Source organism: Acomys minous (assembly GCF_964271855.1).
Source record: "Acomys minous genome assembly, chromosome: 20".
Taxonomy (NCBI): domain Eukaryota; kingdom Metazoa; phylum Chordata; class Mammalia; order Rodentia; family Muridae; genus Acomys; species Acomys minous.
This window is the reverse complement of record NC_140502.1, coordinates 10,899,147-10,922,743: the sequence shown is the minus strand read 5'-3', so window position 1 is coordinate 10,922,743 and position 23,597 is coordinate 10,899,147. Positions and strand designations below refer to the sequence as shown.

Sequence of the window (23,597 nt, the reverse complement as noted above, 5' to 3'; positions counted from 1 at the left end):
TGTTTACAGATGAAGTTGAAACGATGTTCCCCTTTCAGGGGGAAGGCAAAATGCTCCTATTAGTCTTATATGAGCTAAAGGAATATAACCTAAAAGAGAGAGTAATTTAATTACCAAATAAAAAAGTTACACAAGATGGATTGATGACTTACTAGTTAATAGTATGTCTTACTGTTGTAGAGGACATGATTCAATATCCAGCCCAATCTTGAGAAAATGATTATTCCAACCAGTTGTAACAATAGCCTCAAAAAGATAATCAAACTGGTAAGTGAAGGCTTTCATGGGACATGCCCCTTGGGCTAATATGCAGATATAAGTGAGTATATACCATTTGAGTCTTTCTGCTTCTGGGTTAACTCACTCATTATGATCATTTCTACCTCAATCCATTTATCCACAAATTTCGGGAATTCCTTGTTTTTAGTAGCTGAGTAGTATTCCATAGTGTATATGTACCACAGTTTCTTTATCCATTCTTCTAAGACAGAGGGGAGGATATTCTAGTGGGACTCTAGATGAGAGAAGCATGGGAGAATGGCAAAGTAGAAGGATCCAGAGGGTCCTAGAAGCCTGCAAGTAGAACATTATGATAGGCAGATTTGGGCACAGGGGTCCCACACAAACTATGGCACCAGCCAAGGAAAATACAGGCAGTAACCTTAAACCCCTATCCAGATCTAGCCAATGGACAGAACACTCTCCACAGTAGAGTGGAGAGTGGGATATTACTTTCTCACATACTCTGGTGCCTCACCTTTGACCATGTCCCCTGGAGGGGGAGACCTGGTGGCACTCAGAGGAAGGGCAGCATGTTACCAAGAAGAGTCTTGATACCCTATGAACATATACAGGGGGAGGTAATACCCCTCAGGAAAAGTCATAGGGGAGGGGAATAAGAGGAAAATGGGAGGGAGGGACGAATGGGAGGATACAAGGGATGGGATAATCATTGAGATGTAACAAGAATAAATTAATAAAGGAAAAAAATCAAACTGATGTCCTTTTTGGACACCATGGTTATATCAATTCATAGGTGTACACAACAATATACTAAGGCACACTAAAACACACACATGTACACACATACGCACTATTCAAATTACATCATTTTTTAAATTAATAATACATTACAAAAATTCTTTACTAAGATTAGTTTTTTGCTTTTTAATTATATTTCTCCTTTTGCATAAACATTTATATTATTACACATAGGTAAAATAAAGTACATTCATCAAGAAGAAACACAGAACAATAAGGACTATATAAGTGTTACATTGATGGTTTTTGGCTACTTGTATTTGGAAATCTTGACGAAATCATCTTTCCTATTTTGATACATATAAAATTCTCTATGCAAATTAATATCTTTCATTTCTCCTTTCTACCAACTTAAAGCACCTATATAGACTGAAAAACATCTTAACCCTTAAACAGGTAAGATTAAATGGAAGACTAAACTATCTGGTCTCAACCCCATCAGAGAATTGAGGAGGAATAAAACTTAATTACCTCCATAAACCAGAAGTGTAAGTTATCAGCCTCCAAAATGAAAAAGTGATTGAGACAGTCTGCTTCTTGGACAGTCATCCAAAACTCTCTATACCATTGGATTATCATCTTCATCCTTCTGCCCCAATATATGTGTCAGATATATTTGTGGGTCAGGAACTGCTGAGGACTTGCTTACCCTGTCTTGGCAAAGTAAGCCATCAACTCTGCCTCTATACAGCCTTACCAATTTTCAGACAGAATTTTGTCTGTGGCAGAAATGAGGACATTTTGCACAGTGGCCGGTTTGCCGCATGTGAAACCATCTCCATAAGGGAGTTCTTTGGTGTTAATCATCTTCTTTGAGGTAGGCTGGGTATTGCAAGTGGTGAATCTGTCTTGTTGTCAAATAATCTTTAAAATAATGAAAATATCTTTAAATGTCATATTTTGTTGATCTCTGAGGCTACTGAAGACCTTATCTAATGATATTACCTTATATATCTATAGAATCATATCTATCTGGTTAACCTAGGATGTATATATTTGTGATAAAAATAGACATAATTGACATGACCATGATTTGATCAACTAACAATTATCATGTTCAATTATCCTAAACAACCTGCAAGAGCACTTACAAGGTATTGGAAACAAACCTTGTATTCTACTTAAGTTGACTGGGTCCAATACCTCATATTAAAATAGAAATTGTATATATATAATCTTTGAAGAATAATCCTAAATTTGAGGTCTATGCCAATGTAGCAAACTTAAACTTATTGGCATCTATATACAAAATTCTATACCAATTAATTAAAAATAACCTTAATTTTATTAACAATTATGTTTCTTTATTAATTCTTCAGTTGAGAAACATCTATGTTCTTTTCCCATTCTGACTATTACGAATTAGGTTGCTATGAACATAGCTCAACCACTGTGCTTGTGGTATGGTGGAGCATTGTTCTGGTATATTCCCAGGAGGTGTATGGCTGGGTCCTGAGGTAGCATTATTCCTAATTTCCTGAGATAACACCAGATTGATTTCCAAAGGGGTTGTATAATTATGCACTCTCAGCAGAAATAGAGGAGTGTTCCCCTTTCCCCACATCCTCACCAGTATGTGCTGTCACTTGAATTTTTCATTTTAGGCATTAGGATAGGATTAAGACAGAATCTCAGAGTTATTTTGATTTTTCATATCCCTGATGACTAGGGGTGTTGATCATTTCTTTGTGTTTTTCTCAAGCATTTGATATTCCTTTATGGAGGATTCTCTGTTTAACTCTGTACCCCATTTTTAATAGGGATATTTGGCCTGGTGGTGTTTAATTTCTTCAGTGCTTTGTGTATTTTGTATATTTGCCCTTTGTTAGATATAATATTGGTATAGATTGATGACTCAGTAGTTAATGGTATATCATGCTGTTGTAGTGGACAGGATTCAATATCCAGTCCAATCTTCACAAAATGATTTTCCCAAACACCTGTAAGAAAAGCAAAAAAAAAAAAAACACACACAAAACAATAACAAAAATCGCTACAAGAAAACAAAACAAGAGATAAATGATGCCCTTTTCTGGCCTCCTAGTTTCCCTGAACTCATGTATGCACAATAATATATCCTAAGACAAACAAACAAACACACAATCAAATTATATCATTTTTAAAGATAGAAAAAGAAGACTAAGAGTCTGCACTAGGGTTTGTTTTTCAATGAATGCTTTAGATGTCATAGTTATGAGAACCTTCAGGGGAAGGATGTGGTTTAGTGAATAAATGACTGGATCTCTGTTCATGTGTGTCACATTAGAAACATCAGATTTAAGTGTAACACAAGAGACATAGTCAAAAATTGACGCAGAAAATCAGCATGTATAAATGATGTCCTGTAGCATCTGTGAAGATTTTATGACTCTGACCATCAAATTCTCTACATTTGTCACATTGCTATTGAAATAAAATGTGGATCTTAATATATCTGTATTACAGTAGAACCTACAAGACAAGCTTGTTTTGTTTCTTTCTTTGTTTGTTTATATGAATATTCATTGTCCCATGGGTTATATTTATTTTCTAAAATATTTTATTTCTCTTTTAATTTTCTGTATAAGAGTGTTTAATAAGCAGAGAGAAAAGAATACAGTTTTGAATATCAAGAACTATCTTCAAGAGGATTGATAGCTGCCATTTTGTTGTTGGGAAGTAAAGGCAGGTTTCTCAATAAATTAGCAGTGCTCATGGGTTTCCTTGATTATATACCAATTGCCCTTAAACATTTGTCTACTGGGGTCATGCTGAGTCCCTTGCACTAATTTTCTCTTCCCACATGTAGGCATTCAAGTATTGTCAAATTTTATCCGGAATCTCAATATTTCAAACTGTTAACTTGGAGATAGAGTGTTGGCTTAATATTTAAGAGCAAAGACTGCTTTTCTCGGGGGTCTAGGTTTGATGTGCAGTAATCAGATCATGTCTCAACGGATTTTATCAGCAGTTCTAAAACATTTGTTCTACATCAGCACAATGACTCCATGTGCCACACACATATAAATATAGACAAAAAATTTATGCAATTTGAAATGAATATTTAGGCAGGACATTTTTATCAATATAAAAGTCGTTGTAATGCTTAATAATTACTTACAAATCTCTCGTGTGTACAGTACCGTAAGACTTAGTTGTATTTTCCTTCTTTCAATATTCTCTTTTAATTGAATCTGTTTTTCTCACGGTATGTGTGTTTCAAAAACTAACAGTGAAACAGTTTATTAATAATGAAATGAAGAGAAAGAAAACAGAGTGAGAGCAAGAGAGAAAGAAAGAGAGAGAGAGAGAGAGAGAGAGAGAGAGAGAGAGAGAGAGAGAGATTGATATAGAGTAAAGGCGGCAGAGGGTCCTATGGGAGATATGACAGGGATTAAAGGGAAGGGAAAGTCATGTAATTATACTTTGAATTGTAAAACAAACAAAGTTAAAGAACCAGTATGAGCTATAAAATAAATAAAGTCTTTAAAAATATTAACAGTGGAGATTTCAGTATGGAAGCGCCTATCACGCACTGTATATGGTCTACTACATGAAGCCCAGTGACCTGACTGGGATCCATAGACCACAAGAACTGGAGAACACTAGGTGAGTCTGGTCCTGCACAGTGCATACCGCAGTTAAGCCTGACCCTGGGTCAACCAAAGACCCACGGAGGACAGGAGCCCAGTCCACAGACTCTGGACAGGAACTCATCTGCAAACTGCAGTGAGGCTCTATAACCCAAGCTCGGTATATGGGACTCAACTCTGGGAAGAAAAGCACCAGAGCTCCTGGCCTGGTGTCGATCGGTCCTCAGACACTCTCCACCTGCCATGTGCCAGTTCACAGAAAGCCCCAGGTGCCAGGGAAGCCCAGGCAGCTGTGAACACATTACCCAGCCACAGCAGCCCAGTCTGAACATGACTGGACAGGAACCTAGCTACCAGACACAGTGGACCCTGCCTGAAAATTGGCCATATCTAACCAGGCCTAGCCAGGCTGCACAGCCCATCAGGGTCTTCTATGCTCCTGTGAGAGGCTGGGCAGCCCTGAAGGGTCAGGACAGAGAACTAACCAGTGACGCCAACACAGTTGGACTGAACCACAACAGTTGAATGATCTAAATGGATCCAGGCAAAAACCCAGGTACAGGCCACAATCGTCCATGTCTGCACAATTGGACATATAGAACCCAGCCTAGCCAGGTTCCACGGCCCTGTAGGGTGTCCCATGTTCTTGGGAGAGACTGGGCAACCCTGAGGTGTCAGGATAGAAACCTAACCAGCAGCTCCAAAGTAGCAGTACTGAACTGCCACAGTTGCATGATCTGAATGGATCTGGGCAGGAACCTACCTACTGGCTACAGTGGATGGGCAGATTTAACCCAGCTTAGCCAGCCTCCACAGCACAGCAGGTGTGGGTCCTTGTATGCAGGCAGAGGAGACACTCCCTCCTGGTAAGCTCCATACTTGGACATAGGTAAGCAGACCCCTATCTGATAACAACCCACCACACCCAATTGTGTTAAAAGGCTGGTTCCTTGCAGACCTTAAAACACACACAAAGGTGTCAAAAGCTGGATCTTTGAAGAAAAACATGTCAAAGGTGTACTGGAGACAAGCCCTGGGAAGTGTCCTTGGAGTGTCCCCTGCTTTCAGTTGCCCTCAGTTTAAAAACCCAGGGGTTGGAAGGTTGGGGGATTACAGTCCCCACTTCTCCCTTCATAGGCCCTTGTGTTTCTTTTATCATTAGGCTTAGTGAATTAAATTATAGTTCTTTGACTCTTGACTGCCTTTATTTTATTCAGGTACAGTTGCTTATCTGGCCTTTCACAAACCAGAGGCACCCTTGCCCTTCTCGGAGGGATGTGGATTTTCTTTGTCTCAACCCCAGCTGAGCCCTGGCTGACCTTCACATCCTTCCTGAACAAAAGGCCTTATATACAGAGTAGTCAATCAGATTCATGGTCATGTCAAATACTAGTGCAATTTAGCACAGGTATATACATCCTAGGCTTAAGAAGTAGATATGATTCCACTGATAGACATATTATATTAAAATAAATAGATAAGGTCCTCAGAAATTTCAGAGACTTACAGAATATGACATTTTAAAATGTTTTCAGTATTTTAAGGATTCTTTGACAACAAGACAGGTCAGTTCTAGGCAGCACCGTGTGTACCTCAAAGAAGATCAGCATCAAACAACCTTCATATAGGGATGGCTGCAAATATGACAAAGCAGCCAGTGAGCAAAACTGACCTTAATTCTGCTACAGACAGATTTTGTATGTAACGGAAAACATTGGGATGAGGTTGAGTTGACTGACAAACTCTGCCATGACAGGGTAAGCAAGGCCTTAATTGTTCCTGCTTCACAAATATAATGGACCAGAATGTTCAAGATGATGCTCCAACAATACAGTAGGTTTGGCATGGTTGTCCAGGAAACAAATTGTCTCTGTCTTTGTTTTCATTTTGGAAGCTGATAACCTGCACTCCTTATTTACTCAAATAATTACCTTTATTCCTTCTCAAGTCTCTGGTTGGGTTAATGGCTAGATTATTTTAGATTTACAATTAAACCTTGTTGTTTAGGAATTAAAAATATCTTTTAAAATTGAGATATATATTTTAGATTAAAAGTTGATTGAAAATTACTTAGATACAAAGTTTTACACTCTCATAGATAGGATAGAAAATATTTTCTCCTTCAATTGCCAAATACATATGAACTGGACATTGAAAATGTAAATCTTACCTAATACTTTCATAAGTGTTTCATGATTATTATTGTATACTAATTTGTTATATAAACAAAATGAGCCTTTTATTGGACTTTAGGGGGAAATGTTGTAATTATGTCTTTGGGTAGATTGTACAGTTGACCAATGTTTATTCAAATACTGATATCCTACCCCACTTCCTAATTTCAAACCAGACATTGCTTTGTGTTGTTTAAACTAAGTATCTCCTTTCTTAATTTTGTGTAAGCATGTCACCATTTGTTTTCTGCATGGTCAATAGAACCCAACTAGCCAATGCTGAGGAATGGCATAGAATAGAGTGGGCCATTCTGGTGCAGTGGAGGAAGAAGAAAGAAGAGGAAGAACAAAAGGGATGCAAGGGGAGAGGACCAGGAAGCATGTGGAAGAATGACCTTGACCTAGGTGATGAGGAAAAAGCAAGCACAACGTGGGAAATTTGAATGGGAGGAAGCTATATTAGCTTGGAGATTTAAGATGGAGTAATTATTGCTCAGTTTTGGGCTCAAGACTAACTAAATATATGCTAGTCCCTCTGTGCGGGTATTAGGGTATATAGCTGGTTAAAGAGTAACCACTGATTTTACTAAAGTGATATATTAATATTAAATATTAATAACCATTCTCTATATAATTACTGGATCTAATGTTGTCTTAAATATATTGGAAATCCATTGAAGGACACACCAGGTTTATATAGACTTCAGTTTCAAAGGTTATGGTGTAATTAGCGGGAATTGAGGGGAGAGCAGGGGATCAAATAATAATGACCAGAATATCGTGAAATTTTCAGACTTTTCAAAGAGTCTTGTAATAACAATGTGATCTGTGATGTGTGTGTGCATATGTGCATTAATTTTTGTATAAAACATTAGGAGACCTATGAGAACTAAAAATAACTGTAGGAATTAAAGATACAGGTGTTATGTGAAGGCAGTATGTAGAAAAATACAGGAGAATATATTATAGTTTTCTTTTCTTTAATTAAATATTTTTACTTTTTACATATACATTTAAATTAATACATGTATATACAATAAACTACATAAAGCAGTGAGAACCATGACACAATCAGGAATTACACAAAAGTTACATTCTTAGTGTTTTGACTATTTGTGTTTGTCAGGAAAGTGGGACAGAAGGGAGGACATTTTATTGGGACTTTAGGTGAGAGAATCAAGGGAGAATGGGGAAATAGGAGGATCCAGAGGATCCTAGAAACCTACAAGAAGAACATTATGATGGGAGGATCTGGGCCCAGTGGTCCTGCTCAAACTATGGCACCAGCCAAAGACAAGACGTGCAGAAAACTTCAAACCCCTACCCAGATCTAGCCAATGGACAGGATGCTCCAAATTTGAGTGGAAAGTGGGGTCTGACTTTCACAGGAACTCTGGTTCCCCATATTTGACCACATCCTTTGGAATAGGAGACCTGGTGGCACTCAGAGAAAGGATAGCAGGCTATCAAGAAGAGACATGATACCCTATAAGCATATACAGGGGGAGGAAGTCCCCCTCAGTCACAGTCAGAGGGGAAGGGAGTAAGGGAAAAATGGGAGGGAGAGAGGAATGTGGGGATACAAGGGATGGGATAAACATTGAAATGTAATATGAATACATTAATAAAAAATATCTTACCCTCTAAACAACTAAGCTTCCCTGTAAAACTAAGCTACCTAGTCCTCAACGCTATCTGAGACTTGAGAAGGAATAAACTTGATTACCTGAGTATGCCAGGAGTGCAAATTAGTAGCTTTCCTAATGAGAAGATGACAAAGACAGTTTGTTACCTGAGAAGTCACCTAAAACTCTTTATTATGTTGGAGCATCTTCTTCAGCCTTCTGGCCCAGTATATATGACAGACATATTTGTGAGGCAAGGGCTACTGAGGACTTGCTTACTCTGTCTGGGCAGAGTTTGGCCATTGACTCTGCCTGCATCCAAGCTTGCAACTTTTTAGGCAGAATTCTGTCTGTGGTAGAAATTATAAAATTTGCCCAGTGGCTTCTTTGCCATATTTTAAGCCATCTCCATAAAGAAGTTCTTTGATGCTCATCATTCTCTTTTATGTAGGCTGGATGTTTACAGGAGTTAACTTGTCTCATTGTCAATGAATCTTTAAAATAATAAAAACATTTTCAAATGCCTGACTTTGTTTATCTCTGAGGTTTTTGAAGACATTATCTAACTATCCTACCTGACGTTTCACTCAAACTTGGTAAGATCAAGTGTAATGCCCATTTTTACTAGGTTACTATCATAGTTCTTCGTGACTTGGATATAGCCACACAAAAGTCATGAAGTTAAAAATATGTTATTGTTCTGTGAATCTATTCAATAGTAAGATTCATAAGAGATATGGTTGGCAGAGTTTGAAATGCCACCTAAATATATACTACACATATGTGACTGTACCATAATGAAATCTATTAAATTGTAAATTAATTTAAAAACAAATAATTATTATTACACAAGATTAAACTGGATATCATGTTCAATCTCATATACTGGAAATATCGTTAGTCATTTTGAAAGAGGAATTTTTTCTGTCTTCTTGAAGGACTACTCCAATCACATTATTGTAGATTCACATCTTACCCCTCCAGGACAGTTCATCACAGAACCACAGATTAAATGATGGTTTTGGAATTTACAACAATTACAGAGGAGAATATAATTCTTAATTGCCTCATCTCAAATGCTAAATAAGGCATGTCACCACTCACACCAAAGACTTGTCTCATTTAGGATGCTGTTCCAGTGGTCTCTTTCATTGCAAGAAGACCATAAGCACACAATCACCAGTATGTGACTGGGAATTGTTATGTACGTTTACATATTAAACACTTATTCTGAGATACTTGACACAAGACTTTTTTATTGAAACTACTGGAAAGTAAAATGATAAATATCCATTTAGAAAACCAAAGATAATGATGAAAAATTGAACAGAAGTAGTTACTGATCTTTGAAAACTGAGTATCTGCCAGGGAAATCATTATTTAGAACTCAAAAATTATTGGTTGCTTGTAAGGCTGATATGTCTTTCTCTTTATTTGAAATTAGGAACACAGGTCTGATGTTGCTCTCTAGATCCTGTTGAACATTTAAATTTCAAACTCAAATGTGTAAATAAAATGTGGGTCTGTGACTAAGTCGATGATTTTGGATACAACAAGATTCAGTATATTTCTGGATTGGGCCTGCTTATGGATTTTCAAGACAATAGGTGGAAAGGTTTTGTTAGGACATCATATACATGTCACAGGTGTAGCATAGTCCCCACGGTGCATGGTCTGTGGGCTTCCTTTGTTCTAAACCTGAATGGCCTCCCTCTGACTTAGACTTGGCAATACAAATCCCACTGTGTCCCCATGACCTGGAGCATTGTGAGTCCTACCTAAACCATTACTGCAAGATTCACTGTGGATCTTTGGACTCAATCCACTGACATCATTGCTATTTGTGTTCAAGTAATCACCTTGATAAGACATTTCAGAAACTAAATTTAAACTAAATGGCTTCCTCCTAGGGACTTTAAAGTTCACAAATATGAGTGATGTCATGGAAACTAAGACTGAATTATCTTCATATGTATTTATGTACCATGTTTATCCCCTAAACTGGTGGCTGGGGACATCAGATATCAAGACCCAGGATATAGAGTTTCCAAAATTCCTGTAGGGGTCAGGAGGAGGGATCATGAATACTCAAGCAGCTCATCCTTTGATTAGAGGAGAAAGATGAAAATACATAAGTGCCCATCTGATATGCTGATTTGCATGGCACTTCACATTCTACATCGTCAAGGGTTGAGGCAGAAGAAATATGTTCACTTTGACTTTCCTCTTCTTGCTCCTGAACATTCCAATTCTCATGGTCAGTTTCATTCATTCCGGATGCTTTTGGAGACTGAGGCAGAATGAAGATAAAGAAAGGAATTTTTTGTTAAGTTGTCCTTTTACTTTGGAACCAGTACAGAGGCCCATGCACCTAGAGGATTGGAACAAACTTCTGAATACGTAGTAAGTGTGTTCATATTTTTCCAGGAAAATATCATAATAAATATTTCAGGAAGTATCTCAGGATTTAGATCAACACAGTGCTCTGAGTTTTTAGTCATGTTCTCACAGCATGCAAACCAAGAAAGAACTTTAAATCTTTGAAAGACCTATTGTGATATTTCCACTTGTCCTTCAATCAGAGAGTGATCAGTTTGTTTCCACTTAGTCTCCCACTTAAAGAGTGGATGCTGAACAAAAAAGGACTGAACCTTGATCCCCCAAATATATCCCTCTTATTCATAGTTTCCAGCTACACAATAGCCAGTGATTTATTTCTAAAAGAAGTCCCATGCTAGTTCAATTAGTTATAGCATATATATGTGAAGTAATGGCCATAGACTATGCTGATAGACCATTCATCAGTGTGTGGTTCCTGGTGCATAGTCTGGGACCAGTGGTGTTTGTGACACACAAAGCAGCTGAGACCATTTATCTAGACACATAGTTACTCTATCCAAATCCTTGCATGTGGTCACTCTATGCCTTCTGAAGCTGTGTTGAGAATGAAAAGAGCAGATCTGTCCACAAGAAACTTTCTGTAGGTTCTGTAGGCTCCCTAATTCATTTGTATACCTTTTTAAAACAATGGTTTATATGTATGACCAATTCATAAATGAGAAAAAGCACAAACTTTGTCCAGATATTTTATTCTGTATACTGCTGTTTCAACATTTAATATTGGCATGTTGAAATTTCACTGCAATTTGTGAATGTTCTACCTCTCAGTAGGATTCCAGTGTTGTTAGTGTTAACATAAGGGTAGTCAAAAGACATTTTCTAGAAGAAAATGTTGTTATTAGGTATAAGCTGTGTGACTAAATCACATATGTGTGTAAGCAGAAAGCTGATGAACGATACTGGGATTGTGATGTCTGATCTTTATCTCTGCACTCCGGTCTGTAAATCTCTTGAAGACAAACTGGAAGCAAGTATATACCTGTACATGTAAGGTCAGACTAGATTACAGATTTGAAACCGAGGATTCTATTGTCCCTTTGTGGCCCAAATAATCATTGCTCATGGCCATTCCTACACATGAGTACATACATCTTTTACCAAATGTGTTTCTCTTATATGAAATTATTTAAATATAAATCTTTAAGAAAAGATTGTCCTCCTGCAATAGATGAACTCAAAGAAAAGACAAAGAAGATTATGATTGCTAGAAAGGAATATGTTAACTACATTGACCAATAATAAAAATGTATTGTAAGTATAGGAGTCAAATGGCACCCTCGCCAAAGTCCACTGTACCCCTATAAATAATTTCCTTACCATCTTATCCAATGTTGTTAATTTTAAGAGAATACACTGTCCACCCAATGACTTGCACAACACATGTATTGTTTATATTGCTCAATAATTCCACGTTGCACACTTGATCAGAAATATTCCTTTATCCAGCAATTGGTCCTGCTTTACTTACTAACAGAGCACAAGAAAACAGAGATGGAAGCATTTTCTGTGGTAGATGTCAATAACACACGTTATATATGGAAGATGCACTCTTATGACTGTTTAAATCTTTCACAAGTCTCCAGCTTCAGATGTCATCACAATCTCACAACACAAGACATTTGTTTCAATACTTGGGGGTAAAATGCAATACTGTCTAGTACAGGATATGCCTTGTATTGACTACAAATGATTATCTGTAGATCTATGTTCATAATAAACACTCTGTCCTTTTATAGCAAAACAACTAAAAAGTACCCATTTGATTTGGCATTGGCCTTTTCCTTGGATGAAGTTAACAGGAACTCTCATCTTTTGCCAAATATTTCTCTACAATTTAGAGAACTAGCAGACGGATGTATGACTCTATCAGAATTATATGAATGGTTGAGAGCCTATATAGAAAATGAGTTTGTTGAACTTTTACCTAATTACCTCTGTGGCATGGAACCTTCGTGTAGTGTGTTGCTTACTGGTCCAAACTGGGAAACATCAGCAGCATATCAGACATACATGTTACAACCTCAGGAGGTGAGATTTTGTTAGGTGGGAAATTTTGAAATCATGTCTCCTTTGGATCAATTCAGAGATGTTAAAAGAGTTTAAGGAGGATCCTGGCCTCATGATTATGTCAATCTACTTGTTTAAGGGTACTTCTTCTACAGAGATATGATAGGGCTTTGTCAGTTCCTCATGTCAAATAGAGAGGAGTGAATAAGTAACAACTCATGGGTATCTCTAGAGCATTTTGCAGAAAAAAATGTGTATAAAAGTTCTTAGAAATATATGCTGACTCATGCTGCTTCCCATGTCCTAGAGGCTTCACCTCACCTATGGACCTTTCCAGACAGTCCTGGATGATCATGAACAATTTCCATATCTGATTCAGATGGCCCCCAAGGACATATCACTTGCTTTGGCCATGGTCTCCTTTATACTTTACTTCAGCTGGAACTGGATTGGTCTAGTCATCTCAGACAATGATGGTGGTATCGAATTTCTCTGGTATTTGAGACGAGAGATGGAAAAAAATACAGTCTGCCTTGCCTTTGTGAACATGATCCCAGTCAACATGCAATTATACATGTCAAGAGCTGATGTGTATTACAACCAAATGGTGACATCATCCACAAATGTTGTTATCCTTTATGGTGACATAGATACTACTCTAGCTATGAGCTCAAGAATGTGGGACTCTCTAAGTATGCAGAGAATATGGATTGCCACCTCACAGTGGGATGTCAGTATAAATAAGAGGGACTTTCCCCTTGACTCATTGCATTTAACTCTTGTTTTTGCACACCACCATGCTGATATTTTAGGTTTAAAAAGTTTTTTGCGATCATTGAACCCATTCAAATACTCAGACAAATATCTGGCAAGCCTAGAGTGGATGTACTTTAACTGTGATGTCTTCTCATCTAAATTAAAAACACTGAGGAACTGCTCAACCAATACCTCATTGGATTGGCTAACGGAACAGACTTTTGACATGGCTTTTATTGATGGCAGTTATCACATATACAACGCTGCATATGCTGTGGCCCATGCGCTCCATGAGATAGCTTTTCTACAGGCAGATGATCGGCCAATGATCTATCACAACCAACTCAACATTAATTGCACTAAGGTACTGTTACTTCTCTTGGAATGTATTTGGTCTCATCAATATCATACTCTTTTAGAGTCTCTCACAGGCCAAATCTGGGTGGAATAGGAAAACTTTTTAATTAGGAAGATTTATGTACAGTTTCTAGCTAAGGAATGAAATCTAGAGGATAGTGTATATGCAGATTGTGAAGTCACTTGAGATGAGGGCACATTTTTCAGTGAAGATCATGGATTTTGATACAGAGAACCTGAATAGTATCACACTTGCTCTAACACTGGAAATATAATCAATGCTTCCTTAATCAATCCTCTCCTTTATGAGAAAATGATTCCTTGTTCATTACTTGTCAAATATGTTGCCATAATTGCAGAGTATTAAAAATTTTCTCTACTGATTTTGCCACCCTCTATAGACACTCGTGTCCTTACTTGTGTTTGTGAGATTAATTACACAGGAATGAAATCTGGAATTCAGTTTAATACATACATCTGTGTTCAGTTGTGCGAATGTATATTTATCACTTATCTGAATGTGTTTGCATTGCTTTGCATTTGTATAATTGTGTGGCTGTGTATGTATGTTTTTATGTCAACCTTCCTATTTTTTCATTTCTTGGTGCAAGTGAGCATATGTTTGTCTGTTTATCAACGTCTTTTTGTATAGGTGATTGTGTCTGTATGTATCATCCTGTATTTATTTGTCAAGTTAATATGTTTACAGGTGCCTCTGGTGTGTGTGTGTGTGTGTGTGTGTGTGTGTGTGTGTGTGTGTGTGTGCATGAGTGTTTGTATGTGTGTGTGTGTATGTGTGTGTGTGTGTGCATGCGTGTTTGGGTGTTTGTGTGTGCATGGATGTGTTGTGTTTCTTTTTATTTGCCTGCATGAATGTTCATCTGTGTTCCAGTCTATGTGTATCTCTGTATGTTTGGTGTTGTTATTCTATCTGCCTTTCCATGTGCCTTTGGATGTAAATACGAATTTATCAGTATTTCAGTGTCACTCAATGAAATTGTCTTTATTTGTGTATAGCTTGCTTGTGTACATGTCAGGCATTGCATGTGAATGCTTGTGTATGTGTTTTGCATGTTTCTACATCTGTGTGTCAGTGCGAAGTCCCAATTGCTAATGTGTGTCTATCTGTGTATCATTGTATGTTTATTTGTGTGTCTGGGTATTTGTGTGTATGCTTGTGCAAAAGAGTGTGCCACTGTATTATGTGTATATCCCTGAATCTTTGTGAATATTTTTGGGTTTAGATGTTTGCTTGTGTGTGTTGTATATCTATGTTTTGTTTTACAAGCATGTCTAATTACTTGGTAGACTCTAAAAGAAATAAAATTCTGGGAATAATACAATAATTTTATTTATCCAGTTGCTTTCATTGATATTTCACCCCTGGGCATTTTTACTAAAATTCCCTTTTGGAAGAAATCAGAATATATTTTCCGACTTCAAGTAAGGAAATACACATTATAGTGTGCTGCCTGTCTTTCAGCTGCACTCTTTTGTGAGGAAGACCCACTTCACTAATCCTGTTGGTGACAGAGTGAATGTGAACCAGAGAGAAAAACTGGGAGAGGTATATGACATTTTCCATATTTCAAAATTGCAACATAGTCTTCGACTTAAGGTGAAGATGGGAAGCTTTAGCCCATACTTTCCACGTGGTCAACAGCTCCATTTATCAGTAGCTGCGATGGAGTGGGCCACAGGAGATAAAAAGGTGGGTTGAACTGACTGTGCTGATTTAGCTCAAACAGCACTAAACACTGTTAAGTGTGCACATTGTAACAGTGAAATGAAATAAATTGTGAAACAAGAAAGCAATTGGGGGAACCTATATTATTTTTCTTCTTCTCAGTTATTAAGGTGACAGTTTTATTAATCCCTGACAAATATAGACATGTGCACTATGTACTGTAGTCACATCAGAGCCTGTTTCTGATTTTAGAATTAATATGAAACAGTTCGTCACCTCTATTTGATATTATTTCCAATAAAGTAAGCAAAATTGTTTTGATAACAATCTTCTTACCACACAGCGATGTATTCCTGGATATTTGAACTCTGGCACAAATGTTGAAATGACTGAGGCTAATTGTAAAAAAGGAGTAAAATAAACATATGCAAATAATTAATTTTTAAATACTTTGTTATTTAGGTATACAGTGTTTTGGTGACATGTACAGTTGCTCCCAAGAAGCAGGCACCAGATGCTGTTCTACAGATGGTTGTGAACCACTATATGGTTGCTAGGAATTGAACTCAGGGCCTTTGGAACAGCAGGCTATGCTCTTAAACTCTGAGCCATTTTTCCAGGCCAAATCATTAAATTTCATTATGTTATACTGTCTAACTTTTTTTACAAAAGTCCTAAAATTTAAAAACTCCTAATCATGAATTAACATTTTCAGGAACCCTGTAGATATTCTATAAATTATAACATTGTTTTTCCTTTCTTTCTCTTGTACTTTTATGTCATTATATGTTTGTTGCCTGCATAGATATTTGTGAAACACTGGCACAAGTGGTGCAGATGGATGCCAAAAAGTGACACAGATCCTTAGAAGCTTAAAACAGTTGATAGTCAGACTTCGGGGTCTAAAAATCAAATTTGGATATTGCTAGTGAGCAATAAATATTATTGAAAATGGTTCATGTTTTCATCCTTCGATGATGCCATGTACAAGAAATTGCTCAATTGATGAACCTTGTTTGTTACACTTAACTATGGCATAGTTCTTTTTAACTAATAAAAGCCTGTCTACTTTTCTTCTATGCAGGGGAAGGATTGATAGTAATAAAAATTTGGCTTTCATAAAAGAAATTTTTGTTATGGCTCTTATATGGGTGGTTTAAGGTATCTAAGTTGCAAATTTCATTCCATTTTAAAAAAGATAATTACAGGAAAGATAATTACAAGTTTTATCTGAAGTTATATATCAGATTGATAAGATAAAATAAAATGTATAGTAAATAATTCTTCTAAGAGTAATGATAAAAGGCTTTCTAATGGAAAAGAACATGTAAGCTGAAGGTGTAGCTACTGAACTACATATCCATTCAGTGGAAGAAGTGAAGTTTCATATTTCTTAACTACACATCAGTTCAACCTTACATGAACATCCACTGGAGGAGTACGCAGGATTGAAATAATACAAGCAGTGTTCTGCTTTTAATTTTGCATATCCCATTGAAGAAACAAACAAACATAATCATAACGATATTGAATAAACATGACTCCAAATGTAAGAGTTATACATGTAAATGAGAGTGTGTTCCATGACAAATTGTTAACAAACTAAAATATGATTATAAGAGTATTCTGAAAAAATGAAGAAAGACAGATATGACCTCTGCGAACATACAATGAGAAATTAAAACTTGCCTACAATAAGCCACTGAGTGACTATGGGAAAAAGGACTTCAATAAAGATAAAAAATAAAATCATATTAAAATAGATACATAAAATCAAAATAAATAAAATTAAAACAACAGTATAAGGCCACACAAAGAGAATACTTCATAATGAATATAGCTTGTCAATTCTTGAAGACCAAGCATAAAATTTAGAAAATTCAAAGTATGACGAAGATAAACCAACAAGGAGAATAAAAATGATAGGAGATCAAAGGGATATGATGACAAGCTCAAATTAATAAACCATGAGCACAAAAGGAGAGAAAGGAAACACTAAAGGGATCTACATTGTATCCAGTAAAATGTGCTATGCATTCCCAAAGTACAACAGTTTTTGTGGTCATCTAGATACAATATTCATTTAAATACCAAAGTCCGATCATCAAAAAACAAAAACAAAAACAAAAACAAAAAACAAAAAAACGAACTAGCCCTTGGCATATTTTATTTATATTTGTTTTGAAACAGAACAGAGAAATACAAGCTTAAAGAGAAAAGCTGCATTAATATAAAGGTCCCTTATGGATATCAGCCGATTCCACTATGGCCATTCTTAGAGGAGAGTAACAGTGGTGTATATGAAAAACTTAGGGACATAGCTGCCAACCCCGGTTACTCTATCCAGTATATTTATCCCCCATAAAAGAATGAAACAGACCAAAATTCAATAATAAACAGTTACAGAAATTCATGTCCACCTGTATATGTAAAATATTGAATAAAATTGTTTTTAAAAAGAATCAATTCACTACTTCATCAATTTGTTTTCATCTTTTAATATACTTTGCATTAAGTATACTAAGCACTAAGGGACATGTGCCCCTCAGTTCTTGTATATGAAATAAGCTTATTCATATCACAATAACATAATGTATAGGAAAGATATCAGTAAAACTTCTGATGTCAGTCTGTGTCTACTTTTCTCAGATGCTTCCTTCTGTGTGCAGTGATGACTGTGGTCCTGGATTCAGAAAATTCTCAAGGGAAGGAATGGCAGCCTGCTGTTTTGAATGCGCCCCATGCCCAGAGAATGAAATTTCTAATGAGACAAGTGAGCATTTGCTATTGTGCTAAATTCTTTATGTGCATTATCCTCTCCCAAGCTCACTGACATTACAGAGCTGCCTAAAAAGCAACTGCACAAATAAAATGGGTCATTTTTCTAAGTTTGTTTTTCCAGGAATACAATTATTAATATTTCTTCAACAACAACCAACTCTTCTGAGTTTATCCTCACTGAATCTTATGAATTCATGGAGGATCACATTTTTTTCTAAGAAAGAGTTTTGATAATCAAACTGCAGTGTGAGTGAATTTTATACACACTATTTTCTTAATAATTAATCTCATCTAAGAAGTCATGTAGATTAAATTCCAATCATATCATTGAAAATATTATGTTCTCTTTGTATGTATGTATGCATCCCTATGTGACTTTGTGCACATCATTTATGTACAGGAGGCCATGGAGAACAAAACAGGGCATCAGACCCGATGAGCTATGTCATTCTAGAGTTGGTAACCAAATCCAAGTACTCTGTAATATTAATATAGAGGGAAATTTTCATTTGTAAAATTTAAGAAACTGCTAAGTATAAGACAGAAGATTTTGTGTAATATCCAAGGGTCTATTTTCATATGTTCAATGTAACTCATACCTAAGAACATGGGGCTAAGTGGTCATTCATCATGAGGCAAATATGATAAACCTTTTAATTATATATATATCACTCATCTACTAATCATATAATTTAAAAGGTTAGAGTGGTTTTGTACTGAAATGAAGTACTAAAAGATATTAAAATGGCATTCCTCCTACTCAGCTCCTATTATTCAAATGATTATTTATTTAGGGTTGGAAAATGCAAATGACCAATAGATATTTTCCCCTATGTAATGAATTTCAATTTCTCTAAGGATATATATGGCCATTGAGATGATTTAGCAGTTAAATCTCTTGCTACTAAGACTGATCACCTGATTTCATCCCCAGGACTCATGTATAAAAAAATAGATTAACAACTCCTAGAAGATGTCTTCTGACATCCATGCATTGCTCCATACATTATCCTCCAATATAATCAAACTAATTGTAATGACATTGTTATCTATGTGAACGTAAATAAGATTAAAGGGTATTTACATAAATGAAAACATAAAAGGTACACAAATATTATTTTTATTTTAATTATGTTATATATGTTGGGTGGCTGCATACATGTACACGAGTGTTAATTCAGGTGGGAGGAAACGAATACCCCTGTGGAGATGTGCACTCGTGTTCTCTGAAAACCAGTATATTCTCTTAACAGCTGAGCAAAGCACCTAGGATTTCATACAAATTATCTAATTGCAACTGTTCATATATGAATTGCTGTACATGAATAGAATAAACTCCCTAGAAGCACATGATCCTCTCTGCAGTTGTCCAGTGATTCCATGCAATTGCAATCACATTTACCACAGTTGCCATGGTAGGAACGACAGCTTATGAGTGCAGCACTATAGTTTACACCATCAATCTTTGTTACCACACTTGAGGATTCTTGTGTTATCCTGCTTATACTTTAAAAAAATCTATTTAACCCTTGAGTTCACTCAGAGTCTGGGTCTCATGGAAGTTGAAACTAGGGAAGGAGGAAGGGGCTGAATGATTCCAAACAAAACAGAATCAAGAAGAAGGGCTGTTCATTGCTCAGTGTGATCAGGTTTCTACTTACAGTGTTAATGTTAGTGCTTCTCATGAACAAGTATCATGATTTCTGTGTCCCTAGTGACAGAGGAGCACACATGTGAGAGAATATTTATGTACTTGTCTACAATTTTCACACATTAACGTTATATTCATATATGTTTTACCACTCACTTTGGCCCTCCTATTTACCCAATATAACTCAAGTTAATATCAAACTCATAAACTATTTGGTTACTTTTAGATGTACTCACACACACACACACACACACACACACACACACATACACACACACAAACACACACAAAACACATACTCCCACAACCACACACACACCCTATTACTTCGATCTAATACTGTTTTTATGTCAATCTGTTTGGGATGTTGAGCTGAAACTATTACATCTATAATAGGTCTGGTCCCAGTAGAAGACAGACTTTCCCTCTGTCACAGAGATAGCATTTCTAAAACAGTCGACCACCTCAGGAGGCACTAAATGTATGGGATTGGTGAATTTTTATTTTTTTAATTTCTTTAATTAATTTATTCAGGTTGTATCTAAATTGTCATCCCACCCCTTGTATCCTATGTTCCTCCTTCCCTCCTGCTTTCATCCTAGTCCCCTCCCCTATGTCTGTGAGTGAGAGGGACCTCCTCTCCCACTATATGGTCATAGGCTATGAATTCTCATCTTGGTAGTCTGCTCATCCTTTCTCTAAGTGCCACCAGGCCTCCCCACCACGGGGAAGTGGTCAATATGGGACACCACAGTTCATGGAAGCGTCAGTCCCATCGTTCCACTCAACTGTGGAGAATGTCTTGTTCATTAGCTAGATCTGAGTAGAGTTTCTATGTTTATTTCATCTATTGCCTTGGTTGTTGCAATAGTTTGAGCAGAAGCCCTGGGACCAGATCTGTCTGTCCTAATGTCCTCGCATCTATCTCAGTCTCCTGGTAAGTGAAGACTATCACGGGACATGCCTTTTGAGCTAGTGTCCAATTATAAGTGAGTATATACCATGTGAGTCTTTCTGCTTCTTGGTTAACTCACTCAGTATGCCATCCATTTGTCCACAGATTTCATGGTTTCCTTGTTTGTAATAGCTGAGAAGTATTCCATAGTGTAAATGTATAAATGTACCAGTTTCCTCATCTATTCTTCAACTGAGGAACATTTAGGTTGTTTCCATTTGTTAATGTTATATGTACTTACACACACATGCACACACACAAACACACACACACACACACACACAAACACACAACCATGCATACAACCTACTACTTCCATCTAATGTTGCTTCTATGTGTTGTGTTGGTGCTGGTGAACTGAATATCTAACACCAAGCCCAGAGGTTTCCTTATGTCATAGAGGCAGCATTCCTAAAACAATAAACCACCTCAGGAGGCACTAAATATATGAGATTAGTGATTTTAAAACAAAATCAGCTACAGTGTGGTTAATGAATTTTCCTTCTGGAATTCAACAGCATAAGTTGTTTCATCATATCACCGAAAATGAGGGACAGAGAAATGATTCTCTGACTTTGTATCCCATAAAGAAAATGAGCATTATAAAATGGAAGCATAATAGTGTAGCAATTTTCTTCATTATATTCTCAGCATAAATATAGGTATTGCAATGCTGTTCTAATAAACTCTCAAAAAATCGACAACAGCACTAACAAAACATTCCTTTCTCAATCAGATGTGGATAAGTGTGTGAAGTGCCCAGAGGACCAGTATGCCAACCCAGAGCAAAACCACTGTAGGCACAAAGTGGTGGTCTTTCTAAGCTATGAAGATCCATTAGGTATGGCTCTTGCCTTAATAGCCTTGTGCTTCTCTACATTAACTGCTGTGGTCTTTGGAGTCTTTGTGAAGCACCATGGCACTCCGGTTGTGAAGGCCAATAACAGAACCCTCAGCTACCTCTTACTTATGTCACTCCTGTTCTGTTTCCTCTGTTCCTTGCTCTTCCTGGGCCATCTGAACTCAGCCACCTGCATCCTGCAGCAAATCACATTTGGAATTGCATTCACCGTGGCCATTTCCACAGTTCTAGCTAAAACAATCACTGTAGTTCTGGCTTTTAAACTCACAGTCCCCAGAAGAAGGATGAAGTATGTCCTAATATCAGGGGTACCTAACTACATCATTCCCATCTGCTCCCTATTCCAAGTAATTCTGTGTGCAATTTGGCTAGGATATTCCCCTCCATTTGTGGATATTGATGCACACTCTGAGCATGGCCATATCATCATTGTGTGCAACAAGGGCTCAGTGACTGCATTCTACTGTGACCTGGGATACTTGTCCTGCCTGGCTCTAGGAAGCTTCACTGTGGCTTTCTTGGCCAGAAACCTACCTGACACATTCAATGAAGCCAAGTACTTGACATTCAGCATGCTGGTGTTCTGCAGTGTTTGGGTCACCTTCATCCCTGTATATCACAGCACCAAGGGCAAGGTCATGGTTGCTATGGAGATCTTCTCCATCTTGGCTTCCAGTGCAGGGATGCTTGGATGCATCTTTGTTCCTAAGGTCTACATAATTTTGTTAAGACCACACAGAAATTCTGTTCGAAAGATCAGGGAGAAATCTTATTCGTAAACAAATGGTTCATGAGTTTCAATGTAATGTTTCTGCATAACCACCAAATACTGGGGTGAATGAAATACAAGATCTACCTGCTTTTAGAATGACTCTCACTGTTTCCCATAAAGATATTGGATAGCAGTATCATGATGTTTACTCTTTCTGCTATTGTTTATATTTTCCATATAAACTTGGATCCTTCCCCTATTTCACAATTTTTGGGAAAAAATTCAGTGTGGAACTATAATTTAATGCTTTAAAATACAAAAAAATTAAACATTAAGTAAAAGTTCTAGCTTTAGTATTTTGATGAATAATCATGACTTTTGTGACAATTCAGTGGTCAGAATAAAATACATCATACTTTACTAAAGTGAACTGTAGTTTGAAGATGAAGTTAATAAAATGTTTTCCTTGCTGTGGGAAGGAAAGACACCTTAATGTTATTCTAGGAATTAGAGAAATGTAACATAGAAGTGAGAGAAATATTGTGAAAAGAGACAGATAGAATATTTAAAAAGAGGTATTGATGACACTGTCCTTATTAGTATGCCTTGTGCTTCGAGAGGACCTAATTAAATTTCCAGTGTAGTCTTTAAAACTGATACTCCCAACCTCCTGTAACAGTAGCTCCAAAGCACATGAGATGCCCTGAACTCACATGTCTAAACAAAAATACAGTCACACACACATACACTTAAAATTACATAATTATTTAAAAGATAAAATGATATTACAAAGGCTCTGTACTAGGAGTTTGCTTTTCAGGATTATAAGACCTACAAACAAAGGATGAGATGTGAGAAAAGATGACTGGATCTCTCTTCATACATCTGATACAAAACATTCACCATTACATTTATGAGAGACCCAGAAAACATTTACACAAGAAGAATAGCTTGTTTAAATGATCTCTTATAGTATGTGCAAATTGTAGATACACTGACCTTCAAATTTCATGCATT

The 23,597-nt window shown here is 36.8% G+C and overlaps 1 protein-coding gene across 1 annotated transcript; it reads left to right on the top strand.

Annotated features, from left to right (window-relative positions):
• Window positions 1-216: 216 nt before the first annotated feature.
• On the top strand, window positions 217-22,647 carry LOC311590908 (vomeronasal type-2 receptor 116-like; the record flags this gene model as incomplete). The annotated part of the gene is made up of 8 exons (XM_084770202.1): window positions 217-267; window positions 4,523-4,629; window positions 12,549-12,840; window positions 13,127-13,298; window positions 13,632-13,939; window positions 15,416-15,643; window positions 18,269-18,392; window positions 21,743-22,647. The coding sequence occupies 8 exons, from the start codon at window positions 217-219 to the stop codon at window positions 22,645-22,647; spliced, it is 2,187 nt and encodes a 728-aa protein (XP_084626328.1).
• Window positions 22,648-23,597: the final 950 nt, after the last annotated feature.